The following is a 24,308-nucleotide window of genomic DNA, read 5'->3' as shown; positions in this document are numbered from 1 at the left end:
GATATTTTGTGAGGGAATTACTAGAATCACCTGGAGGAACTGAAGGAATACTCTCCTAACCTCATATACATGTTCTGCCTAAGCTAAAGAGAAATAACAATGCCCTGGGTCCTTCCCTTGACCCTCTCTTGCCTGTTCTTCTCATTAGCTCAGCACACTGGAACAAACCTGTAGATTTTGAAAAGCACAAATGCCTGGATAGCTGGATGTCATTGGTTTGAGTGCAGTCACGGCACACAGAGGACTTTAAAAGCCCTCCTGATGAGCCTACTAATTTAGAACCGATACTTTAGGCTGAACCAGGCAGAAGACAGAGTTTTGGATCATAGGACCGTTTGTCTGACAGAAATCGGCATTCTTCAAGATAGGGTGAGGGTTTGATAGCTAGCAGATCCAGGATTTGTAGATGGCACAAAGAGGTGAATAGAGACAAGGCAAAATGTGAGCGCTAACCCCCTACACTCCCATTCCACCCAACCCCCGCCACCAGTCTTTCTGGGGTCAAGTAAAACTGATACCCCAGCTGGATGTAGAGTTTCTCCCTGTAGCTTACTGCTATTCCTCCTATGAGCATTCATGCTATACAACCTTTGTGGGCTACTTCCAGTGTGTTCTGAGCTGAGTTATAACCCAGCATCTTGTAGTGTCCCCACAGAAGAGCTTGGCATTCCTCTTGCTATTGTATCATCTATTTCTGTTTTCCAGAATTCACTGGCTGGCCCACTTGGATGGATGCTTAGCTACTATGAAGTAGTCACTCATAACTAACAACAGGTAATGTATCCCTCCCTCTGCCTAAGTATAAGAATTTCAAGATAAAATGTTGAATTGACTACATTTCCATGTGCCTCTGAAAATGGGAATCAATTTAAATCAAATAGCATAGGTGATAGCCTGATCTTGACTAATAAGAACTTATAAATTACAAATGATTTGTTGCAGTTTATTTGGTCACAACCCTATTCATGGTCTTTGAAATATTCAGCCAAGTAAACATACCCTTAAGATATATTTGTATCCCTAATCATCTTCTCATGATTAGGCCTAGAAATATACTTGTTTTAAGTTCCAAAGTCTTATACTTTCAAATAAAAAGACACTGACTTTTTTCAGTGTAGCTAGTAAGCATTATTTTATTTGCCCAAAGAGTAACTTTCCAAAGAAGGATAAAATCCAACGTCAAAATCAGAAATCATTTGCTCTCTGTGAGTGAGTGTGGATGAGTGTTTTGACTCCTGAAAAATAGAGCCTAACTTCTGGAACTGTTAAAATATCAAGCAGTTCAAAACAAGACAAGCTATTTTTACAAACTGTTTTTCTGGTGTGAATTTTTGTCCATTATGAATCCATAGAAACAAAGGAGGAGGCAACAATACTTGATAAGAAATGTACTCCTTACTGTGCTTATGTAACTGTAACCCCTCTGTACAGTATTTTCCCAACAAAAAACTTATTAAAAAAAAGAAATTGTGAAAATGCACTTCTAACTACATCAATGTATTTATAGTTTTTATGGTAGTGTTCAGTCTCATTAGAATAGTAAATGGTGAAAAATGTATAAGAATACATACAAACCATAGACAGACCTTCCTTTGTGGTCCTACAAGGAAGATATAACACTAAGACACTCTTCAGAAAGATAATTTCCTCATTTTTTGTTTTGGATTGGTTTTTTGGTAGTACTGGGGTCTGAAATCCAGGCCCAGTGCTTGCCTGGAAGCCACTCTATTTGAGCAATACCTTCATCCCTTCAGCATTTTTTTTGCCAGTCTTGAACCTTGAACTCTGGGCTTGAGCTCGGTCCCTATATTCCTTTTTCTCAAGGCTAGCACTTTATAGCTTGAGCTATAGCACCACTTCCAGCTTTTTCTGTGGTTGATTGGAGATAAGAGTCTTGAGGACTAGGGCTGGGAAGGTGGCTCAGTGGTAGAGCACTTGCCTTGTATGCAGCAAAAAAAAAGAAAAAAAGCCAGAAGTGGCACTGTGACTCAAGTGGTAGAGCGCTAGCCTTGAGCTGAAGAGCTGAGGGACAGCGCCCAGGCCCAGAGTTCAAGCCCACGACCGGAACCCCCCCCAAAAAAAGTCTTGAGGACTTTCCTCCCAGGCTGGCAATACTGCAATCCTCAGATCTCAGCTTCCTGAGTAGCTACAGTTACAGGCATGTGCCACTGGTGCTTCACCCCTTCAACATTTTAATGTATGATAAGCTACACATTTTTAAAACCCTCAAATCTCAACAACTACCACCCAACTGAGTTCCCACAATTATCACTTAGAGAAATAGATCCATTCTGCCCAAGTTTAACTGTGGGCTACAGTATCAGAATCCTTTAATACTATTTTAAGTAATGAATATCTCTTAATTGACAGAATTAGAAATGCAAAATAGGCGAACAGACACATACTGATAGAACCCCAGCAGGGTCTCCAGAACAACCATGTGACCATAGGGCCTACCTTCTTCCATCACATCATTAAATAAGAAAAAGAGAGGTGCTCTTGTGGTGAATAAAAACAGAAAATTAAGGTTACAGGAACTGCAAATGTTTAAACAAGTAATAACCAATATTTCACAGGAAAGAAAAACACAAATGTAAGCGCATACCTTTACCCCAAAGCAGATAGTTACCTATTAGGATGCTCTCATGGAATTACAAGCTCTAGAGGAAAAAGACAAATGCAGAAAGGAACTCTTTTCTTAGCTCACGTGAAGAACTTAACACTAGCACTGAAAACAGAACCTGTATGTAAATTCTGTTCTGATTCACTGTTCAACTGATGGTGCATTACATAGCACTGTCTAGGAGTTCCACTCACTGGTAACACCTAACTGGACATCTTTTTTAGGAATAAAGCACTGATTTTGAAAATACTATTCGTGTGAGATCCACTCATACGCAGGCGGAAGGGTAATCCACACCGAACAGAGAACATAAACACGGCCTGCCCAAGGTTAAAGGACATTCTGGGTCCTTAATGTTACAAGTGCTTTTTCAGAATGGTGCCACTGGCTGTACCTCAGGGACTCTGTGGTCTGGGAACCATCCTCACAGTGCCTGACTTTGTTTAATGAAAACAAAGGGGTCAAAGATTTGAAGGAGGAAAAAAGAACAGGACATAGTCTCCCAAAGCAAAACCAAACCAAACAAGGAAAAATATTCACAGATGTTTAGAGGAAAAGCATAACTCTTGGTTGAAATTTTAAATTAGAAAACTTTCCTTGATGATAAAGGGAAATGAAAGACTAAGATCAATATTTTCCAAATCTTGTCACTATTTCTTCTTTTTAATGTCTTGCAGAATCAGTAAATTTATAGATTACCCCCCCACACACACATACACACAGCAGGTTCAAAAGCTTGCTTTTAGCTATGACAACTTGAAATCTTGGAGAGAGAGATGTTATATTTTTTTACAAGGCAAGAATATTTTAAGTGTGACTGGCTTCACATTTCTGATCAAAATATAAAACAGAAAAAACACTCTCTAAAGAATAAGGACTTCTTCAATCAGGAATAGGCAAAGATCAATAGTGAGAAATCCTATTCAACAAAGATACAGTAGGAGTTACATCCCATAAAAAAGGTAACATTTACTTGCAGTAGTAAGCATGTCTATTTTTTCTTTTTTATTAAAAATAAACCACTATAAGGCCTATAAGGAAATTTTTGGGAAAAAAGGAAGATTCTTAAATAGTTGATGTCTTCTTGACAAACAAAACTGCAGATTCATATAACCACTAGAATTAAAAGTTATGTACAATTTCCTTCATGTAATAGCTTGGAGTATTAATACAAGTTATTTGGGGTGGGGGCAGGCATAGAACCTAGAGCCATCTGCATATTCTAAGTGCTTTACCACTGAACTATATTCCATGCCCAGGTCATCCTTATATTTATCCATTTATCAAACCTCTATGTTATTAAGTTTCTGAGAATAAAGGCTAGAAAAACATAATTCATTTTCCTCATCATAAATGCCAGAGACAGGTGACTCTTCAAGGTCTATAGAATAAATCATACAGCTCACTAGACTGATGGTCCACACCTGAAACTGTTTCCTGGCAGACTCTTAACACATGGCTAAGCAGCTTATAGATCTTTTCTGAGGAGTTGGAGATAGAAGGAAGACACTTTTGTTGCTTGTTTGTCTGTCTCAAATAATCCAGCCAAATCATGCCTTCTGCCTGTTGTTTCTATTTTAAGGACAAAGAGCAACAAAAAGCTACATTCTCATCCTAACCCTAATCCTAATGACAGTATCATTTTATATGCTAAAATATACAGGGAGCTGTAGCCCATAAAACACAGTTCACTTGTCATAGTAAGCATTTCTTACCTGATGTGGCCAATCAATTCGATAAGCTTGTGACTGAAAAAATAGGCTGTCAGCTCAGACACGTGACTCAGGACTGAACACACTCCAAACAGGGTTGTCGTTCCATTCAGATCTTCCAAATGCCAGTAAAGAAAGGTGAACACGAAGCCATATCCAAAACCCATAAACCAAGCCACAAACAACACTGAGCCATACTGCACGCTGCAGAGAAGTTTGATCAAGTCCCAGAAGTTGAAGGCCTGGGAGTGGCTGGTGGTGGTGGGTGTCTCCTCAGAGGACTCCGTGGAGTTGTTCCTTTCTACCTGAGGGATCTCTACCTCTTTCCCTTTACTCTCATTGTTTGTAAAGTGGTTGTAGCGGAACCGGAACTGAGTAGCCACAATCAAGGCCATGGTCATGAGAACTCCAAAGACGATGAAGACAATCTGGTAGTTCCGGTACTCAGGGGGCTTACATCCCTTTCCATCAATGAGCACTTCTATGTGGGTATAGTCAATTCCAATACCCACAGACAGCATCGCCAAGCCCCAGCCCAGGGAGCCCCACATGCGCTGCAATCCATAGCGGTCTCTGTGTTTTCCCAGATACTGTAGTGTCACCGTGTCCACAATCGTTACAGAAGAGGCACTGAAAAATTCTCCTATAATGACAACTACCAAGATCACCAAGAATATTGCTTCAACTTCCTGCTGATCATAGACAAGAGTGACTTGGTCCAATGGTAAAGATTTGGTGGTAGTGACAATAGCAGTGGTTGTCTCCCTGGTGACATTTCCTGTGGGGACAGGGATTGTTGTGCTTGCATTCAAGATCAGTTCTATAATATGGTCAGTAATGCCCTCTGTTTGGGGCTGCAGGGTGGGCTCACTGGTCTTGGGCAAAGCTGTTGTATAGATATCAGGAACTATGCTGTCAGGCTCGGCTTCTACTGTGGACCAGTTGGAAAGAGGCATGTTTCTTTTCTCACGTATTTTTGGTGACAAGGTAAGGAAAGAGACAGCAGAGGAATTCATTGGCAGGATGGTTACTGGATGACTTGCGTTGGTGGGGCGAGCTGTTGGGGGAATCTTTGGTACACATCTCAAGGTAGCAGGTTTGACAAATCCAATACCCAGGTTGAACAAAACCCAACACAAAAGTGAAAAGAGGAGGACAATTTTTCCTTTTCTGAAGCGATCTGCAACGACACCCCAAAATGGGGCACTACAGAATTCAATAAAATATCGAATACCTACAAGTAGTCCACTCTGGCTTGGTGACATTCCAAGCTGCTTATAATACACAGGCAAAAGTGGGTAAAGAGAGCCATAGGCAGAGTAAAAGAAAAAATAAAAAACCTTGGAAATGAGAAGATCATTGTTTATTTTAACACAATGTTTTTCTATCCAGTCTATTTCCTCCTCGGGAATAGCAGATGTTTCTGTGGAGGAGGGTGTTTCATTTGAGGGTGGATCTGGGTCCCTGGAAATACCATTAAAGGGGTCAGCAAGCACGTATTTTCTCTTCTGCTCCTCTTCATCATCAGTTAAAATAGCAACTTTATCATCTGCCGCCATGGCTTACCACCACCATCAGAAAACTGATGACCTTCAAACTTTGGATGGGTGATCTGCAAAGTAAATTGTAAAAGATGGTTTAGTAATGAAAATAATATGCAAACAGAATTACACCATTGTCCTGAAAGATGAGTAAATTCAGGATACACCTAAAATAAAATTGGGGAGGATTTTCATCATTAACTATTCAATCCTAGTAAATTAAATACTCTTTGTGGCCAATGACTCATTACATTATTCAATGCTTAGATTCACCCTAAATCTTTTATTTTTCATTCCAAGGGGAAGTCTACAAGTGTTAGGGATTACATTGAGAATAAAAAAACTACTTCTAGATTCTTGATTTTACTACTCAAACAAACTCTGCATTGAGAAGCCTAAAATTATTCATAAATTAAAGGCAGCCAAACCTATTCAGTTTTTAGAAGAAAACAGAAATGAACACTTAACCACAACCTCAAATGTAATAAGAATGACAACTAACTGTACTTTTGTGACTTAAATTAGTTACTAGAAACATAAGACATTTTGGTAACTCTTTTCATTACGTATGCATATCAATGATATGTTTTTAATGATACTCTAGATATGGCTTCACAGATTATATTTAAGAAAAAAACAGGAGATAACATTTATTGAGGGTGTAGCTCAGTGAAACAGTGCTTGCTTATCTTGTGTGAGGTTCTGGTTTGATGACAGGGAGGGAAGAAGAAAGGAAGGCAGGGAAGGAGGGAGGGAGGGTAAGAGGGAGGGATGAAAGATGGGAAAATTCAATCTCTTAATGTGTTACACCATTGAGCACTTAATCTCTCTGGGGAAATGTATCTTTACATGTATTAATTTATATTCATCACCCCATGGCAACCACCTTGTCCCTTTTATAGAGGAGAAAAATGAAGCCTTGCACCTTTAAGTGTAAGTGGTAGAGCCAGTATTTGAACCCTGAGCTTCAAAATACATACTCTAATATTCTAAACCAAATGACCAAATAGCACATTTTAGATAAGGTTATGAATCCTTTTTTAGAGACAAAGTTTTTCATATGAAAGATTAGCAGTATCTGTTGCCTCGCCATCAAAGACTCTCTCTGAACCTCTATAATGTTTTGCTTTTGCGATTCTAGGGTTTGAAATTGGAGCCTCACACTTGCAAGGCAGACACTCTACTGATTAGCCATGCCCCTAGCCCCTTTGGATGCTGACAATTTTTAAGACAGGGATTGTTTTCTTCCCAGGGTGCACACCTGGATCTGGATGCTGATCCATCTGTTCTAACTAGGATGATTGTGCATGTCATCATGACAAGCCAGTGGCTGAGAAGGGGTCTTGTGAACCTTTTTGCCTGAATCAGGATCCTCCCAATCTCAGCCTCCCAAATATGTAGAATCACAGGGAGTTACCTGTGCCCAGTTTATTTCTCTTTCATTGTATCTAGCTATCCAACATAGCAGCTCCAGTTTCACTGTCACTTTAAAAGAACAAATAATTCCCCTTTGAGATTATTTCCTAAATCAGTTTAATTCCTGCTCAAAACTAAAAGATATGTTTGTTGTGTTTGAAATGTATAAAAAAGTTGGGTGAACAGGGAACATTATAGATATCTAGCTTTGTTCTTTCCCTAAATCAAATAAAATGGCAATAAACACATACTTTTGTAGACATAATCCAAGTTAGGAAGAATTAAAGAACAATAATAGCCACAATGAATTAAGGTCATTTTACATATGTAAGTTTTCAAAAAGTTAATTTCTCTGTCTTGGTGTATGCTGCCACCTCAAGAAACAGTAAAATATGGGCCATAGGAACTCAGTCATCTGCCATGGGAGACAGGCACAGGAAAACAGGGCTCGTAACAGATGCCAGAATAACAGCTGGGAACCAGGCACAAATGGCAACCGGTCTAGCAGGTCTAGAAAGTTCCATGAGAGACTAACAGCTAAATGATATCCCTGAGATATCAATGTATCTGAACAGGTCCTATGAGGAAATTTTAGGCAACCTGTACAGGGCTCAGAGATAAGTGAGTGATAAGTACAGAGGAAGTTAAGTAAACAGAACATGACAAGAAAAAGTTTCACAGGAAGAGAAAATAATCACAGTTTGCGACACATCTCCACTGTAATTTCCTTCATAGTAGTGTAAATAATGATAACAGAACTCACCCAAACTGCCACCCAAAGGGTAATGGAGAAGACCTAGTAGGCATATACAATAAGGAGCAGGGAAGTGAGTTAACTCTGAATTTTATATAATGGATAATAAATTATAATATATAATAAATTAATAAAAGATAATAAATTATGTTTAACCAGACTTAAACACTGTGCAGTGTTTATGTGTATGGAAATGTGGCACCATTAAAGTGTGTAATACTTGTTACAGAAGAGTTAAAACACTAACTTGAATTTAAAAAGGAAGAAAGAAGAAAGCTATATACAGTCAGATATGTTATGGCTTTGCAAGTGACAGTAATTTAAACTGGCTACTGGTATCTTTCCATCTCTGACTAAAACTATGTTTTGGAATTGCACAGAGTATCTGATTGCATGAATTCAAATCAGGGGCCATATTTTTGCCTTTAAGAAATTAACTGTGCTCCCTAAATCAACTGCCAAGACATTATCAAGTAGATTAGAGGGGGACAAAAAGTCTTCCTGAAAGGGAAAAATACCATGAGTTGTTGAAGTTATATTAGAGAATTGATGCCTGAATTCTAATCCAAAGACATAAAATCTCTTTTATGGTGTGTATCACCCTTCTGAGCCATACTTTCCACCCCTCTTTATTCAAAATCCTTCTGATTTTAAGATTGTAAAAGGTTTCTCCTATTACATAAGTCCTGATATTAAGGATTTCTCAAAAAATTGGGGGTGGGGAAGAGTACTAATAAACTCCAGGTAGGTAAGGAAATGTCCTAACTATAACATTTCAGATCCATTTGTATAAAAGTCATACTCGGGTAACTTTTATATGACCTTCAAAGCTAAAAATTAAAAAAATATGAGTAGAGGACATTGATTTTTAGATATCCTCATGTTATCTTTAGATTTTAAAGAAGAAGAAAAAACTTGGAGAGAACATTATAACAGCTATGAGATAAAAGTATAACTGAAGTCATCTCTGTAATAACATGACTGAGGATCAAAGAAATAAACAAGAAGTAACTTCTATATCTTAATAAACTTAAACATGGTCCAAAGTCATGATCTCTGTCTATAAATTAAACTACATTTAACTTACTGCAAGTTGAGAGAAAATGTAAGAATTGGTAATACATAGGTTGCATTATATATTTAAAATTTCCACAGTGAGAGGAAACTTTGTTTATGAAGTTGATATGAACTGAATATCTGTGTTCTTCCAAATTTTAAAATCAAAGCTCCAACTCTCAGTTTGACTATACAGATGCATATTTTGGACTGAAAAGGTGGTGAGATCATCCTGCTGGATCAAATACAGTGACAACAGGGGATATACCATATGGGGAAGAACATACAAAAGAAACAAAAAAAATCACACAATAACAACAAAGAAAAACCTCATGTGTCCATGTCTTAGAGTTAACTTCACATAGCATCATCTTATATGGTCATATGTACATAGCTATTAAGCTATTATGCTCATATGATAAGATTATCCTAGATGTACACTAAGATCCTGAATAGCAAAAACAATCCTTAGCAGAAAAAAAAACAGTGCTAGAGGAATATCAAAACCAAACTTCAAACTCTATTGCAAAGCCATATAATCAAAACAGCTTGGTACTGGCACAAGAACAGACCTGAGGACCAGTAGAACTGAAGACCCAGAAATAAATCTTATCTTTGATAAGGGAGCAAAAAAAAATAGAATGGAAGAAAGACAGCCTCTTCAGTAAATGGTGCTAGCAAAATTGGTAAAACACCTGTAGAAAACTAAAGTTAGATCTTTATATATCAACTTGCACAAGAATCAACTTCAAATGGATCAAAGACCTTGAAGTAAAAGCAGACACCCTGAAAACATTACAGGAATGTATAGGAGAAACTCCAGGGTTCCTTGGTACAGGCCAAAATTTTCTTAATAAAGACCCAGAAACAACAAGTCTGAGAAAAGTTGGACTAATGGGATTGCATGAAACTGCAGAGCTTCTGCATGGCAAAGGACATAGCTAGCAAGATCAACAGAAAGCCCATGGATTGGGAAATGATCTTCATTAGCCATACAACAGACAAGGGCCTCATATCTAAAGTACACTTAGAACTCAAAAAATTAAAATTATTTTTTAAAGAGAAAGAAAGAAGAGAAACAAAGAAGAAACTAAAAGAAAAGTGAGGGTTGTATATGGCATGGCATGCATCTGTAATTGAAATTACCAACCAGGTGTGGTGGTGTGTGCTTGTGACCTCAACTACATGTTAGGCATTGAAGGATTATGGTCTGAGGAAAAAACATGACCCTTATTTTAAAAAATAAAAGAGCTAGGGACATGGCTCAAATGGAAGACTGCCGGCCCAGTAAAACTCTGATACTGCCAAAAAAAGCAAACCAGCAAACAAAAAGAATGAGAAGACATTTCAAAATATACACAGAAATGTATAAACTTCAATAAATCCCTATCACAGGTTTGCATCAGGCATAATTGGATAAGAAGGATTTATGCTTAATTTTTAGAGAGTCAGAAAAGTTTTCTCACCTAGCACAGTCTAATTATAGTAATCAACACCACTACAGTACAAATATAACACAGCATTAAAAGGTACCCTACCAGTACCTGCACTGAGTCATTCAAATGGCAGCTATTTCTGAATTATTGAGGAGAGGCAATGAAATCATTCTTGCTAAAATTGATGGTTGTCTTCATTAAGTATCTAAATTCACATGGAGCAAACACATTGTTATCCATAATTATATGGGTATGGAAGTAGATTAAAGTTCAGGGGAGGGGAGGCATCATATAAAAATAAAATATATTACTTAGGACAGTGATTGTCAATGTCAGTTGACAAAGACAGTAAGAATGTGTGCTGTGAACACAGCAGTGACATCTTTATCCAAGGCAGAGAGGAAACCATCCCTGAGTAACATGGCAGTGGCTTTCTACCTGTGCCATTGCCATTGTAATTTAGTGTTTGCTGGAGGCAGGGACAGAGCTGTGGCATAGGGAAATCTACTTGAACTCTGGGAGCTAGCTTTATCTTGCCTGCTATTACTGGTCATTTTCCATATCTTTGAATCACGGAGTCCCAAAGCCTCATTCTTACTAGCTCTGAGATGTGTGTCAGGGTAGACAAAGAGAAATCAGTACAAACCAGCCTGAATCTTAAGTGTTCACATGCTACACTCTTGAACATTTGGTTTGTGCCCCTAGCATTTCCTGAAATGAAGCTTTCATCAGAAGCACAGCTTGGTATGTCAGTCCAAAAGATCTGTTTCTAAAATCAGAATTGTTTTAACATTTGCTATACATTTAGCCAATGTCATGAAACAATGGGATTGAACTGGTTCTGTAAGTCAGACAAAGCACAGGACAATAAAGTATATATAGAAGTGAATGACTACTTTGAAATCTTCTTCCTTCCAGCACCATTGTAACATGGCTCTTTTTCACAAACTGTCAAGAGGCCAGACTGGTCCTTGTCCTGCCAGTCCAGTTTCTAGCCCAAGCCCTCTAAACAATCAGTGCTGCCTGCAGGGCTCCCCAGAGCTGCCACCACAGCATTCTATGGGGACTGAGCCTCCGCCCAGAAACTAGGGTGGCCACCCTTGCCATTCTTGAGAATCTTTCCATGGATCCTAGTTAAACTTGTTTGCTAGATCACAAACAGATCCAGATGTTGATGGCATATTTATATTTTAATGGGGCTTAGTGCACTATATTTTCATCAGAATACTGCTAGGTACATTAACCACAAGGTAATTCTTGTAATGGGCTTAACAAGTTAACTCAATCCTCACAACAGTTCTCTAGAGTGGGTATGATTACCTTCCCATTTTATAGGCCAAGAACTAAAGCACAGAGAAGGCAAGTAACAAGCCCAAGATTATATGGGGAATAAGTAGAAGAGCTGACATTCAGACCCAGGCTTCCTGAGCCCTTAGCAGGTCATGCCTCTGGTTGTACTGTACTCTAGATGGACGGGACTAGACATCAATGTTAAATATTTGGTCTTATGTGTCAACACTTGCTTTACAGCAGACAAGATGAGTGTAACACACACACACACACACACATTGAGCTAAATCACAAGTCAAAAGAATGACACACGAGTCCTACATCACTATCTAACTAATAACAACTCTATAGACACAGAAGCAGCAACTCAATTGATCTTTACAATAATGTCCCTGGATGTAGTAGAGAAGCTGTACACTTAAATGTCTGTTTTCAAGCCAGAATATTATTGATATAACTTGAGAGAGCTTAGAGAAAGGGACAGGAATTGGCACAAGAATAAGGGATTTAAATTGAACCTTGAAAGATGGACAGAGTTTGCCTCAGGCAAAGATGAGCGGGAAAACTCTTCTAGAATAGGAAATGGGAAGCATACTGTGGCTGCTGAAAAGATTTATAGCAGGCTGTGGGACAGAGGTAGCAACTGGGCAGCAGTGGATTACAGAGGACCTTTACTATCAAGTTGAAGAATGATATAACACAAGTACAATGTTAGAGACAAAAAGTGAAAATAAAGACATTATATTTTATACCCAACTGCTAGAAATTGAGCACCAACTATTAGATGGGGCATCATGTAATGCTCCATCTACTGTTTGACGACCCATAGTTCATATGGTGAAGATCAAAGTTTCTGGTCTCAAGTCCAGTGGTGAGAGAATTGTGGGGGTAAAGAAAACCACAATGAATGGAACTGTGCCAAACATTAAGCCAGGAGCAAGCATGGGTGATGTGGAAGTCCTGGGGTGAGGGTCTTAAGGGAGCTTTAAAGGATGTAGGAATAGCCCAGAAGAAGAGCAGGAGAACCTGATCCAGACAGTCTGTATAGATTCTGAGGAGTTGCTGTGGAGTAAACAACAGAAGAAATTGGAGTCCTACTGACTAGCTTTCAGGTTCTAAAAAGGTTAAAGCCTGTCAAAGTCTTGATTTTTCTCATTGACAAATTGATACTGCCTCAACACTTTCTGTCAGGGTAGCTGTGAGGACGAAAAGCATATGGCACTTGGAACTCTTTAGCAGAGTGCCTGCCATGTAAAGGCATCATTTGTTTTTAGAGCAATGGGAAGGCACTGAAGCGAATGAAGCAGAGGAGTAGATGGCCACATTTGCATTTTACAAACTTCATCACAGCTGCAGCCTGGAAATAAATCAGCATGGTTTTACTACTGCAATCCCACCAACGATGTCCTAACATTTCAACTTATATTGGAGTGCAGGATCTTATCACTAATGGCAACAGAAAAATGCTGTGACAATATCTTTTTCAGAACCAATGGTATTTTGTGAGCTGCATCTAAAGCAACAATTTATAATACCTGGATTAGATTAAATGTTGTCCTCCTTTTTTGCACTGTTTGGCAGTGGCAGCAGTGATAGCTATAGTTTTATTCCAGGCTATACTGTTTAGGCAGTTATGCCAAATGTATTCTTTTCAAGTGATGGTCCTAAAATTATGACATCACCCTGAACTAGGCTGGCATTTTACCCATTGTTGCCCATGGATTTGCATCCATGTTGGAGTACTAGTCCACAACCTAGCCTTGCCTACCTACGGGGAGGCAGAGAGCACCATATGGGGGCACACATGGTTGCACTATGGACTGGAGTGAAAAATTAGTACTTCTAGTCAGAAATAAGTAGGCATTTAAGAGACATTCCTCAATGAAAACATTCTACTTATATTTGTAACATCACAAATCTAAAAGAAGCTGAGATCCTCTTACTAGTTCCCATTCATCTGCCAACAGAGTAAAAAAAAAATACTAATTTGATCTTTTTGATCTTTCAACGTGAGGAGGGCTCTTTTAGCCCCAATGGTGGCTTTAATAATAAAAACATCAAGTAGATATATGTGTTAGTTTGTGGAAAAAAACAATTAAATGTTAATTTAAAGAAATTATAATGTAGGTCCTTTAGACTTTATCGATCATCATGAGAGTAGATTCCTATTTGTTTTAGGCTTTTGATTACTGTACAATGTATAATGTATAATATAAATCTGAAGCAGGCTGTGGAACCTCATTTCCTACTAGTTTTCAAATAAATTTCCTGTCTTAACACAAACCCAGCTGGCGGAACGAATAGCAAGGAACAGTTTACATTATAGCAGGAAAAAAGATAGTTTAGAAAACATTTATAGCTTTGAATTTCTCGAGAAGAAAATAGTCTAATAGATGTGAATGGGAAGTACAATTAATTGAATCCCTGATGATATTGTGCATATTTCTCTATTAAGGATTACTACACAGGGACTTAAAGAGATCAACAGAAGTTTATGTGAAAGTGGAAGCCAAGTTTATATTCACCCCTTCCTAAACAAAGACTAACATCAAGGTGTGATGAGGAAGTGTGTCATTTCAGAGAAGCAAGCAAGTGAAGAGGCAGGGTCTGCAAAATACATTGTACTGAAGAACTATTCCTCCCTCCACTGAAACAATATTATAAACAGTAGGAGTACTCAGATAACTAAACCGAATATTAAGAACCTAAAATGTTACAGGATGCACCATTGGCAATTTCTCTTTTTGTCGTGGGGCTTGAACTATGGGCCTGGGCACTGTCCCTCAGCTCTTCAGCTCAAGGCGAGTGCTGTACCGCTTGAGCCACAGTGCCACTTCTGGTTTTCTAGTGGTTTACTGGAGATAAGAGTCCCACGGACTTTCCTGCCCAGGCTGGCTTAGGCTGGCTTGGAACCACAATCCTCAGATCTTAGCCTCCTGAGTAGCTAGGATTACAGGTATGAGCCACCGGTGCCCGTGGCAATTTCTTTTACTTTTCAATCTGGATCCGTAGCACGATGTCTCCAAGATATCTCCATCCAGAGCCTGAGCCTGGGAAGGCCAGCCACTAGAATCTTCACGGTTCTAACCTTTAGGAACTATGGAGTTACTTCCAGAGCTTATGAAAGCCTGAATAAATAGGTCACACATTTGTGCTCTGCTTGTTTTCAAAGATATATGCATATTTTGCTAATAAAGATGAATGCATCTCTAGCCTCATGTGCTTTCTCAGATAGTAGACTCTAGAGGAGCAAAAGTGATCATGGGAGCATGGGACTCCACACCAAACTGGTCTCCAAATGCCTTGCAGGTGCAGGACAGGTAAGAGATCAGGGGACACAGCAACGACAACTAAAGCTATCAAATTATGACTTACTTTTATTAACATAAATTTCTTTCATTACCAGTAAACAAATATGGAAGATCTTAGATTTCTTATCTTCAAAGTACAAAACAAAGATTATTTTTTCTTTGCCTGTACTAGGTTTTGAACTTACAGCCGAACTTACTGCTGAACCAGGAACTCTATCACCGGAGCCCTGCCTCCAGGCCTCAAACAAAGGAATATTTTATTTTATTTTATTTTTTGGTCGATCGTGGGGCTTGAACTCTGGGCTTGGGCGCTGTCCCTGAGCTCTTCAGCTCAAGGCAAGTGCTCTGCTTCTTGAACCACAGCTCCACTTCCGGTTTTCTAGTGGTTTATTGGAGATAAGAGTCTCACCAGCTAGGATTACAGGCGTGAGACACCAGTGCCCCACTAAAGGAGTATTTTAAAGGTTGGATTTGAAAGCAAATTATTCATTTAAAACACTAGAGAAAACTTTTCCCAATAAGTTACATTTTGTAATCCATATAAGACTATCTATATAGAACATATACCAGTTTTTCAAATAAGATAAATTACAATTCAGTTTGAATGGTACAAGGTGTTATTTTTCAATCCACTTACGTGAATTCTTCCTTAATCTAAAAGTAAACCATGTTTTCTAAATCTTTTCAGAAATGGGCTGAATTTGGCAATTATGAATAGGACAGAGCTATGGGGTCAAAAATGTAAAGTTCTGGAACTCTGAAAAGTCAAGACTGTGGAAAATAAGAGTTATAATAAAAAATAAGAACAAAACTCCAGGTATTACTATGACATTAGCTTACTGTACTACCTTAAATATTATATTAATATTGTATTTACAATGGGTCTTTAATAAATGCACCATAAAAGACCTATATTATCATTTGGCTATGCTGATAATGCTAGACATTTAAGAAATTAAAAGGATTAAAGAAAGAATTTATCCACAGGACAAGGAATTTATAGGTGCTTGAATAGACCATGATAGGTGCTTCCTTCTAAGACTTTTTTTTTTAATGACTTTACAATTGCAGTTAGAGTACACACTTCAAGGTTTAAAATATATTTTCCTATACACATAGAGTCGATATTTTTATTTACATATCCTAAATGCGCTATTGTCTAAAAATAATCTATGTACTCACTACATCCTAGCACGTGTAATTTAAACTTATTTAATTGTATTTCTTGTGCTATTAGAGTTTTGAAAATAGTAACTGATGTTATGTGCTATCAGGTCTTATGATATAATTTCCCTCAGGAAAAAAGTTTTATTATTGAACCTATTAAAGAAAAAATATTTTTAAGGTACATACCATTCTAATACTTTTTACCATGAAAACATTTACTACTGAGAAGGATGAAATTTGACATACTCGCTTCATAACAATCGAAACTGAAACAGAGTAAGCAATAAACAATAGAGGCAGTTAAATGAATGAGGGTGCTAGAATCTTATGTCCTTACATGGTGGGAAAATATAGGAGTAATTTTACCACACTGAGAGAAACAGGGCTCCACTCTCTGTGCAGTAAGACTTGCTATATTTAATCTATGAACTTCATAGATTAATTTACTTTAGATATATAGTTCAGAAAATAAATACATTTTAGGAAATATATTTTAGAAATAAAAGATTTGAAGAAAATACCCAAATGCTATTAGAGGATATTACCTCTGTGTAGTACAACTGGAGCTGACTTTAAGTTTCCTTATAATTAGCTACATTTTTCCTCAATAAGTATTCATCAGTTTTTATATGCAACTCCAGCCTATATATCTTTTTTTTTTTTTGGGGGGGTCCGGTCGTGGAGCCTGAACTCTGGGCCTGGGCACTGTCCCTCAGCTCTTCAGCTCAAGGCTAGCGCTCTACCACTTGAGCCACAGCACCACTTCCGGCTTTTTTCGTTTTGCTTATGTGGTGCTGAGGAATGGAACCCAGGGCCTCTGGCATGCAAGGCATGCACTCTACCACTGAGCCACCTTCCCAGCCCCTCCAGCCTCTATATCTTAAAAGTCATTGCTAGCATGCATATCAACACTGTATAGCTTATCACTTATTTTTAAAGTGGTAAAGAAAGAATACATGCTTTAAATGCAAAACATTTGCATGGTCATTGTGACACCTTGGAGTTTCTGCGAGATCAGTGTTGTCAAACTGAAGTCTGATGACCTCCGAGGGCTGTGAGTCATATAGAAATAATTCAAAAGGGCTGTTAAAGGGTTCTAGATTTTACACCTTAAATAGAGAGCTTTATTATATAAAAAATAAAATGTGTCTTTTTTACTGTTTTAAAAATACAAAAGAAAAGTATTTTGAATTCCCTCATAAAGATGAACTGAGGGCACATTTGTCCATTAGGTAAACACAATTCCAGAGACAGCATTTGGTCACAAAATTAGTTAGGCACTTCATAACAGCTAAAGAAGCTTTACTCTTTGGGAGAAACTCATTTGTATCAAGGAATTTTTGTTGTTGTTGGTGGTGGTGGTGATGGGGCTTGAACTCAAAGTCTGGATACTGTCCCTGAGGTTTTCTGCTCAAGGTTATTGCTCTACCACTTTGAATAAGGGCTCTACTAGTGGCTTTTGAGTGGTTAAGTGAAGATGAGAGTCTCACTGGAACTTTTCTGGTCAGCCTAGCTTCAAACTTCAATCCTCAAATCTCAGCCTTCTGATTAGCTAGGATTACAGGTGTGAGCAACATTCACAGGCACCTAGCCTCAAGGATTGTTGTTGTTGTTGTTGTTGTACTGGGTTTTCAACTCAGGGCTCTTTGCTTGCTAGGTACTCTACAATTTGATCCATGCCTTAGACTTGATGTTTTAGTTATTTTTTTTTGCCTTCTTCTTTGTTTTTTTAATGTCCTAGAGTTGAGCTTGATACCCAATGCATTTACTCATTGGCTTGTGCTCTACCAACTGACCCACACCTATAACCCCTGTTTTGGTTACTTTTTAGATAGGTTTTCCTGCTTTTTTTTTTTTTTTGCCTAGGGATAGCCACAGTCTGTAATCCACCTCCTTATGCCTTCCACTTTCCTGGGATAAGAGATCTATATTGCCACACCTAGTTTTCTGTTTTTTGTTTGTTTTTCTTTTAATCAATATGGGGTCTCATTAAATTTTTTGTCAGTTGTAGGGTCTGAACTCTGGGCCTGGGCACTGTCCCTCAGCTCTTCAGCTCAAGGTTAGCGCTCTACCACTTGAGCCACAGCGCCACTTCCGGCTTTTTCTGCTTATGTGGTGCTGAGGAATCAAACTCAGGGCCTCATGCATGCAAGGCAAGCGTTCTACCACTGAGCCACCTTCCCAGCCCTCATCTCACCTTCTAAGAGAGTGACATTATAGGCATGAACTACCTCACTGACATGGATTTTTTTTTTTTTGGTAGTGGTTACCAAGGTCTGAATTCAGGACTTTTCACTTACTAGGTAGTTATTTTACCACTTGAACCATACCTTCATCCATTTAACTCGTTTATTCAAACACAGATTTGCATGTACCATGATCCTGGACCATGACCCACTATTTATGCTTTCTGCATAGCTGACAGGTGTGCCACTGTGCCAGGTTTTTATTGGTTAAGATGGGATCTTGTGAGGTTGATGGACCTCAACTGCCACCTCCTATTCTCAGCTTTTAAGCAGTTACAATGACAGGTTTAAGCCATAGTTGCATCCAACTCCAGGCTAAATTTCTTAGAAGTCATTGACAGAATGGGTTATATATTTGGTATGAGAGCTTCATGTTTTTCTATGTATGAAACAAACATTGCCTTGGGCACAAGTGTATTAACTTTTGTCCCTAGAAGTGACCAGAATGACTATAAGAAAACTCCCTCATATTATAGGATGCACTGCTCCCACCATTGCTGGGTTCTGCTGGCCTAGTTTCCTTCTTCCTCCAATGGTGTGCATGGGCTTAAGGCACAGATAGTGCATGAGTTAACTGAGGCCTATGCAGGGCCAGACCTGAGCAAAGTAGAGAGCACCTGATGTGGAGTGAAGGTTCTCTGTAACTTCACACAGGCAGCCAGGTATCAGTCCAGACTCGTCATTCACTTTCCCTTGGCATGGTGAACCCACAAATCAGACTTGTTCAGACAGCACCAGCTCTTCTTTCTAGTTCTCCTTTTTATCCTCCACAAAGCCACACAGAGCTCCCTCCAGCCACAGCTGACTCACCATGTTCCCATCCCCCTTCTTTTTTCCCCACTGTCTCTTTTGGTCTCAGACCAAAACACTTCTAAACATTTATTTTTCACAGTTACAGTTGGACTTTCCTATTTTCTATTTGCAAACTGTTTCCTGAATTAGTCTTCCATTTTCAAACATATTCAGAACGGTTGTCAAGTAAGATGTCCCTGCCTCCCTTAATTTATGCTTTGTCATACCTCGTAAGTATGCTTTTCTAGAAGCCTGACTTTCTTTCATCTTTGCCCCATCATTTTCCATTCTACCTCCCACTATCCTAAAATGCAATAGGACCACCTGGCCATAAAGTTATACAGATATCTCATTTGTATTTCCCAGTTTTTAACATGCCTTCAAACACTCATTAGTTTATCATGGCTTAGCCACATTTACATTGCACTGTGCCAAAGCTTATGGCCACTGCCATGATCACAGCACAGGTGAACAGGCTTTTGTTGATGCTGAGGTAGACATGCATGTGTGTATGTGTTTGGGAGATGGGGTGTGCATGCATTTTTTTTTACTGATCCAAATAACAACTAGTTTTTAAGGCTGACAGCAGACACATTCCAATGTATGTCACCTATACTCAAGAATGAATTTCTTGACTTTTTAAATTGTTTTTAATTACTTTTTTGGCCTCTGAACCAACAAATCAAACTTTAGTAAAGGACTTCAGTAGTTTCCAAAAGCTGGCCAACCAGTGAACCTGAGATAATTCTACTTTTCAAAACAGTAAATAAATGCCTTCTAAACAGAGGATCTAAACAGGTACAAAGCAAAAGGTACAGAGCCCACCGAGAGGCCCATGTACTGGATAGTGTGTCATTCAGGATTTAGGAAAACATATCAGACTGACATAAGCCCCATTCATCCTTAAATGTCAGACTAGTAAATGGCCACAGACAGCTTCTGTCGAGTAACTAACCATGAAGGAATTACGATGCCAAATGGGCTATTCTAGGTAGATAAAATAAGTTGTTTTCATTGTTCTACAGAGAATTCACATCAGACATGCTTTCTTCTCCCAGCAATGCAAAATGATGTGCTCTAGAAAATGCTATTTCTTTGAAGAAGACAGTTTTGTTTTATTTCATGAAACCTGGCTTTGTACTAGGGTAGGATTTTGAACTTGACTTAATAGAGCTTCTTAATTAAAGGACTGAGGTTTTTTGTTTTGTTTTGTTTTGTTTTGCCAGTTGAGGGGCCTCAACTCTGGGTCTGGCACTGTCCCTGAGCTCTTCAGCTCAAGGCTAGCACTCTTCCACTTGAGCCACAGTACCACTTACGGCTTTTTTGCTTATGTGGTGTTGAGGAATTGAACCCAGGACCTCATGCATGCAAAGCAAGTACTCTACCACTGAGCCACCTTCCCAGCCCATGTTATTTTTTTCTATCTGAAACATAACTTGAAAATAATATAAATGAAATATATAATGACATGTGGGATGACACTTAAAATTGTCAGAATATCTCCTATACAAAAACTTCATAATGACCTCCTTTTGGATTGCCTACCACATTTATTATAAATCAAGTTCATTTGGATTTCCTTCATGTAAAAAAAATACAAGAAAAGTGTGTTTTCTTGATTCCAAAAAGCCTGGATATATTTGGCTCTGGAGTTCTAAATCTGAACAGTAAACTGGATTAATTTTAGGATCTGAAGATTCTAAGCATTGATTTTTGTTAATTTTACATAGATCTAGGGAGAACAATGGTATTATATTTAATAGATATGCATCAGACTAGATTGGCTTGATAATTTGCTGTTCCTGAAATTAAACTTCTAAAAATAATTAAGCTGAAGTCATCAGAGATGGCACAGCAGGTAAACTGACTGTTCTGACTCCTACATGTTACAGATGGCTCTGCAAAGAAAAATGCTTCCATGCTTCTACACACAACCCAGACCAAGAAAAAAGGATTCGTATTCAACACAAACTCTGCTATGCACCAAAGTATTCTCATTGAGAAGGAACACTAATGAGCAGCCTAATATGCTAGAAGGGTAAAAGTCAGTCATTTGAGACTATTTTTTGAACATCAACTTTTCCCTGAACACCAACTTTCTCTTTGATCTCTTCAGTTTTATTTCCTTAACAACACTACAGAAGTAAGGCTCATTCAATTTCAATTATTTTGTGTATGTGTATGTGTGTGTGTGCGCACACGCGTGTATACGTGCACATGCATAGTAGTGCTGGGCTTGAATTCAGGGCCTTGGAGCTCTTCCCCTTAGCTTTTTCACTTAAGGCTGGAGCTCTATCACTTGAGCCACAGCTTGGATTTTTTAAAAAGTGAATTAATTCTATTCTTTTTCTTCTTCTTTTTTTTTTTTTTTTTTTCCGGTCGTGGGGCCTGAACTCTGGGCCTGGGCACTGTTCCTCAGCTCTTCAGCTCAAGGCTAGCATGCTACCACTTGAGCCACAGCACCACTTCCGCCTTTTTTCTTTTTGCTTATGTGGTGCTGAGGAATCAAACCCAGGGCCTCAGGCATGCAAGGCAAGTGCTCTACCACTGAGCCACCTTCCCAGCCCTTTTTCTTCTTCTTTTTAGTTTATATGATAAAAGAACATAAACTTGTTCCAATTTTTTAAGCCCAAACTTTTTTAGGGTGGTAACTTTGAATAGTTGAGGGACTGGAGCTATATGCCTGAAGACTTGAGTAAATGTACATACATCTCTTCTGCAACTTGCTCTTTTTTACCTAATATACTTGATTTCTAGCGATCATATAAAGATTAAAATATTTCCCTTTCCCCACAATAAGAATGTTAAATCAAGATTTACTTAGTATCAGAGGAAGTAAACAAAAAAGTCCATCATTAGCCTAATATAAAATTTATCTTTTGTGGTATTAGCTTTTATATTGCTTGTCATCTATAAATGGAAGAAAAATGAAAGTACACATGCATAAGCATAGAGATTATCTTACATGGATAAATGCCACCATATGAAATGCATGTTATGTGGAAGTTTTCATTTTCAAGGGCAAATAGCAAAGGAAAGCATCTGTGTAGGTGGTGAGGCTTAATGGGTACTGAACAGGAAGGGACACCATGTGGAAATTTCCTGTGCTTTGGAGCCAGAGCCAGAGTCAAATCTAATTCCACTTCTTACTGATTATAGGGTTTGGGTAAGTTGTTTAACCTTTCTGAGTTTCCTTTATATCAGACACAAAATTAGGAGAATGACAACTCACAGAGATTTAGAAATTAACTCATTTAAGACAGTATCTTAAACATAGTAAAAGTTCAAAAAGTGCCTTATTCCTGTTAATATTGCAGAAATTATATAAGCTGTCATTGGTGATTTCGTACCCCACCAAATACATGCAAACCGTATTGTTTTGTCTTTGTGTTTCAGTTTGCCTTCATGTTTTTATATTTACCTTACTTGAATAGGCATGGAAAACACCTTAGAAATAAATTACTATATATAAATATATATACACACTTTGTAACTTTAATGAATTATCGAAATATGATCCGCTTGTACTCAAGTATGTCTTGAAAAAAGGTAGGGGCCTTAACAATAATTTCACCTTTTCCTCAGCAAAACACAAAATTTTACTTACAACCCATAATAACCATCATCGCCATCCATCCTATTGCCACTGAATAGCTGAAAATACCCTCCATGTCTGCTAATGACCAGCAGCTTGAAGTGTCAAAAGCCAAGCTTCCCAAGGCGAATGATTCTACCCTCTCTTTTTACTTAACAAGGTCATCCATAATGCATACACCTTTCGCTGGCTAGTGCCCTGTAGGAATGTTCTGCCCAAACTACAGACGTACCAAATATTCATTTCCTTTTATTACACGTTGCTTGTCATCCCTAAACTCTGCGCCCACCCACTCTTCACATTTATCTGCATGAAAGAGGTTAGATTTACACAGTATCACGGACTTCTTAGAAAGGTCAAGGGGAAATTGGGTCTTACACCATCCAGCCATTTTTTTTTTTGACATTAGAGAAACTGGAGTCCAGGTCCATGCGACACACCCAAGACACAAAACTAGACACCAGTTGAAATAGGAACTCCAACTCGGTAAGGTTCTCTCCTAAGACGCCAGATATTCAGTGGTTCTGTGAGGTGCTCACTGAATGCTCTGAGATGGAAGGAAATGTTTGTGGTTTCCAATGTGTGTGGGAGAGACCAAAAGCACTGTGTACCAGCCTCAAAGGTAATCAATCCACCTGCGTGGCCTCTTGGGAGCCGGAGGAGGAGAGGGAAAGTTGTGTATGGGATTTTTCACTCTCCGACTTCAAATGACTGTCTATGAAATCGATAGGACCCAGAAGGATTAACAACAACCTCCCCGTACCCCACCCCCAATCACTATCTTCAAATGAGCTCCAGGACAGATCACCAAGTTCAAGCACACCAGCACAAGGTGCAGCATTTCTCCTCCGATGGCGGCAGGCCACAGCAAGAGGCATTTACTCACCTGGACAGGGGCCCACGTCAATTTCCTTCTCCCACACAAGTGGCCATGTCCTTGTCACTGGGGCTACGTGGAGAGTCTCACCGCCCCCCTCCCCTGCCCAGGGATGTTTACTGCGAGGGCGCCAGACGGGTGGGGGCCCAGAGGGGCCTGGACTTTGGGGATCCAACCCCCCTCCGCCCCCCATCTCCCACCTTGGGCAGCAGTGGCTGGCGTCCGTCACAGATCCCGGGGTAGCGCCTTTGTTTTCCCCGACTCCAATTACGTTTGCGGAAGTGCTGCCCGAGCCCGGCACGCCGGGGGCGCCGGCGACAGCCTCCCCCAGGCACCCCACAAAGATGACAACAGCCCCCCCGAGGACAAGGGAGGGCCAAGGGGAAGGAGGGAGCGAAGGCGAGCGAGACGCGGGGCGGAGACAGCCCCCCCCCCCGCCCACGGCCCTTTCCCGGGAGCCCCCTCCGGGACGGCAGGTGTGCGCCGCCCGTC

The 24,308-nt window shown here is 39.2% G+C and overlaps 1 protein-coding gene across 2 annotated transcripts in view; it reads right to left on the bottom strand.

The window, feature by feature from the left end:
* The window catches only part of Mfsd6 (major facilitator superfamily domain containing 6), a 72,150-nt gene extending 48,077 nt beyond the window's left edge, over positions 1-24,073 (bottom strand). For both annotated transcript variants that reach the window (XM_013029593.1, XM_013029602.1), the window contains exons 1-2: positions 24,017-24,073; positions 4,339-5,947 (exon numbers count right to left, since the gene is read on the bottom strand). In XM_013029593.1, coding sequence (XP_012885047.1) covers positions 4,339-5,894 — 1,556 coding nt within the window. In that variant the 5' untranslated portion in view covers positions 5,895-5,947; positions 24,017-24,073. The remainder of the gene's footprint in view (positions 1-4,338; positions 5,948-24,016) is intronic.
* Positions 24,074-24,308: the final 235 nt, after the last annotated feature.

The sequence above is a fragment of the Dipodomys ordii genome, unplaced genomic scaffold, assembly GCF_000151885.1.
Source record: "Dipodomys ordii isolate 6190 unplaced genomic scaffold, Dord_2.0 Scaffold5, whole genome shotgun sequence".
NCBI classification, from domain to species: domain Eukaryota; kingdom Metazoa; phylum Chordata; class Mammalia; order Rodentia; family Heteromyidae; genus Dipodomys; species Dipodomys ordii.
Note: the sequence above shows the minus strand (reverse complement) of the source record. Positions and strands in the feature narration are given on the sequence as shown.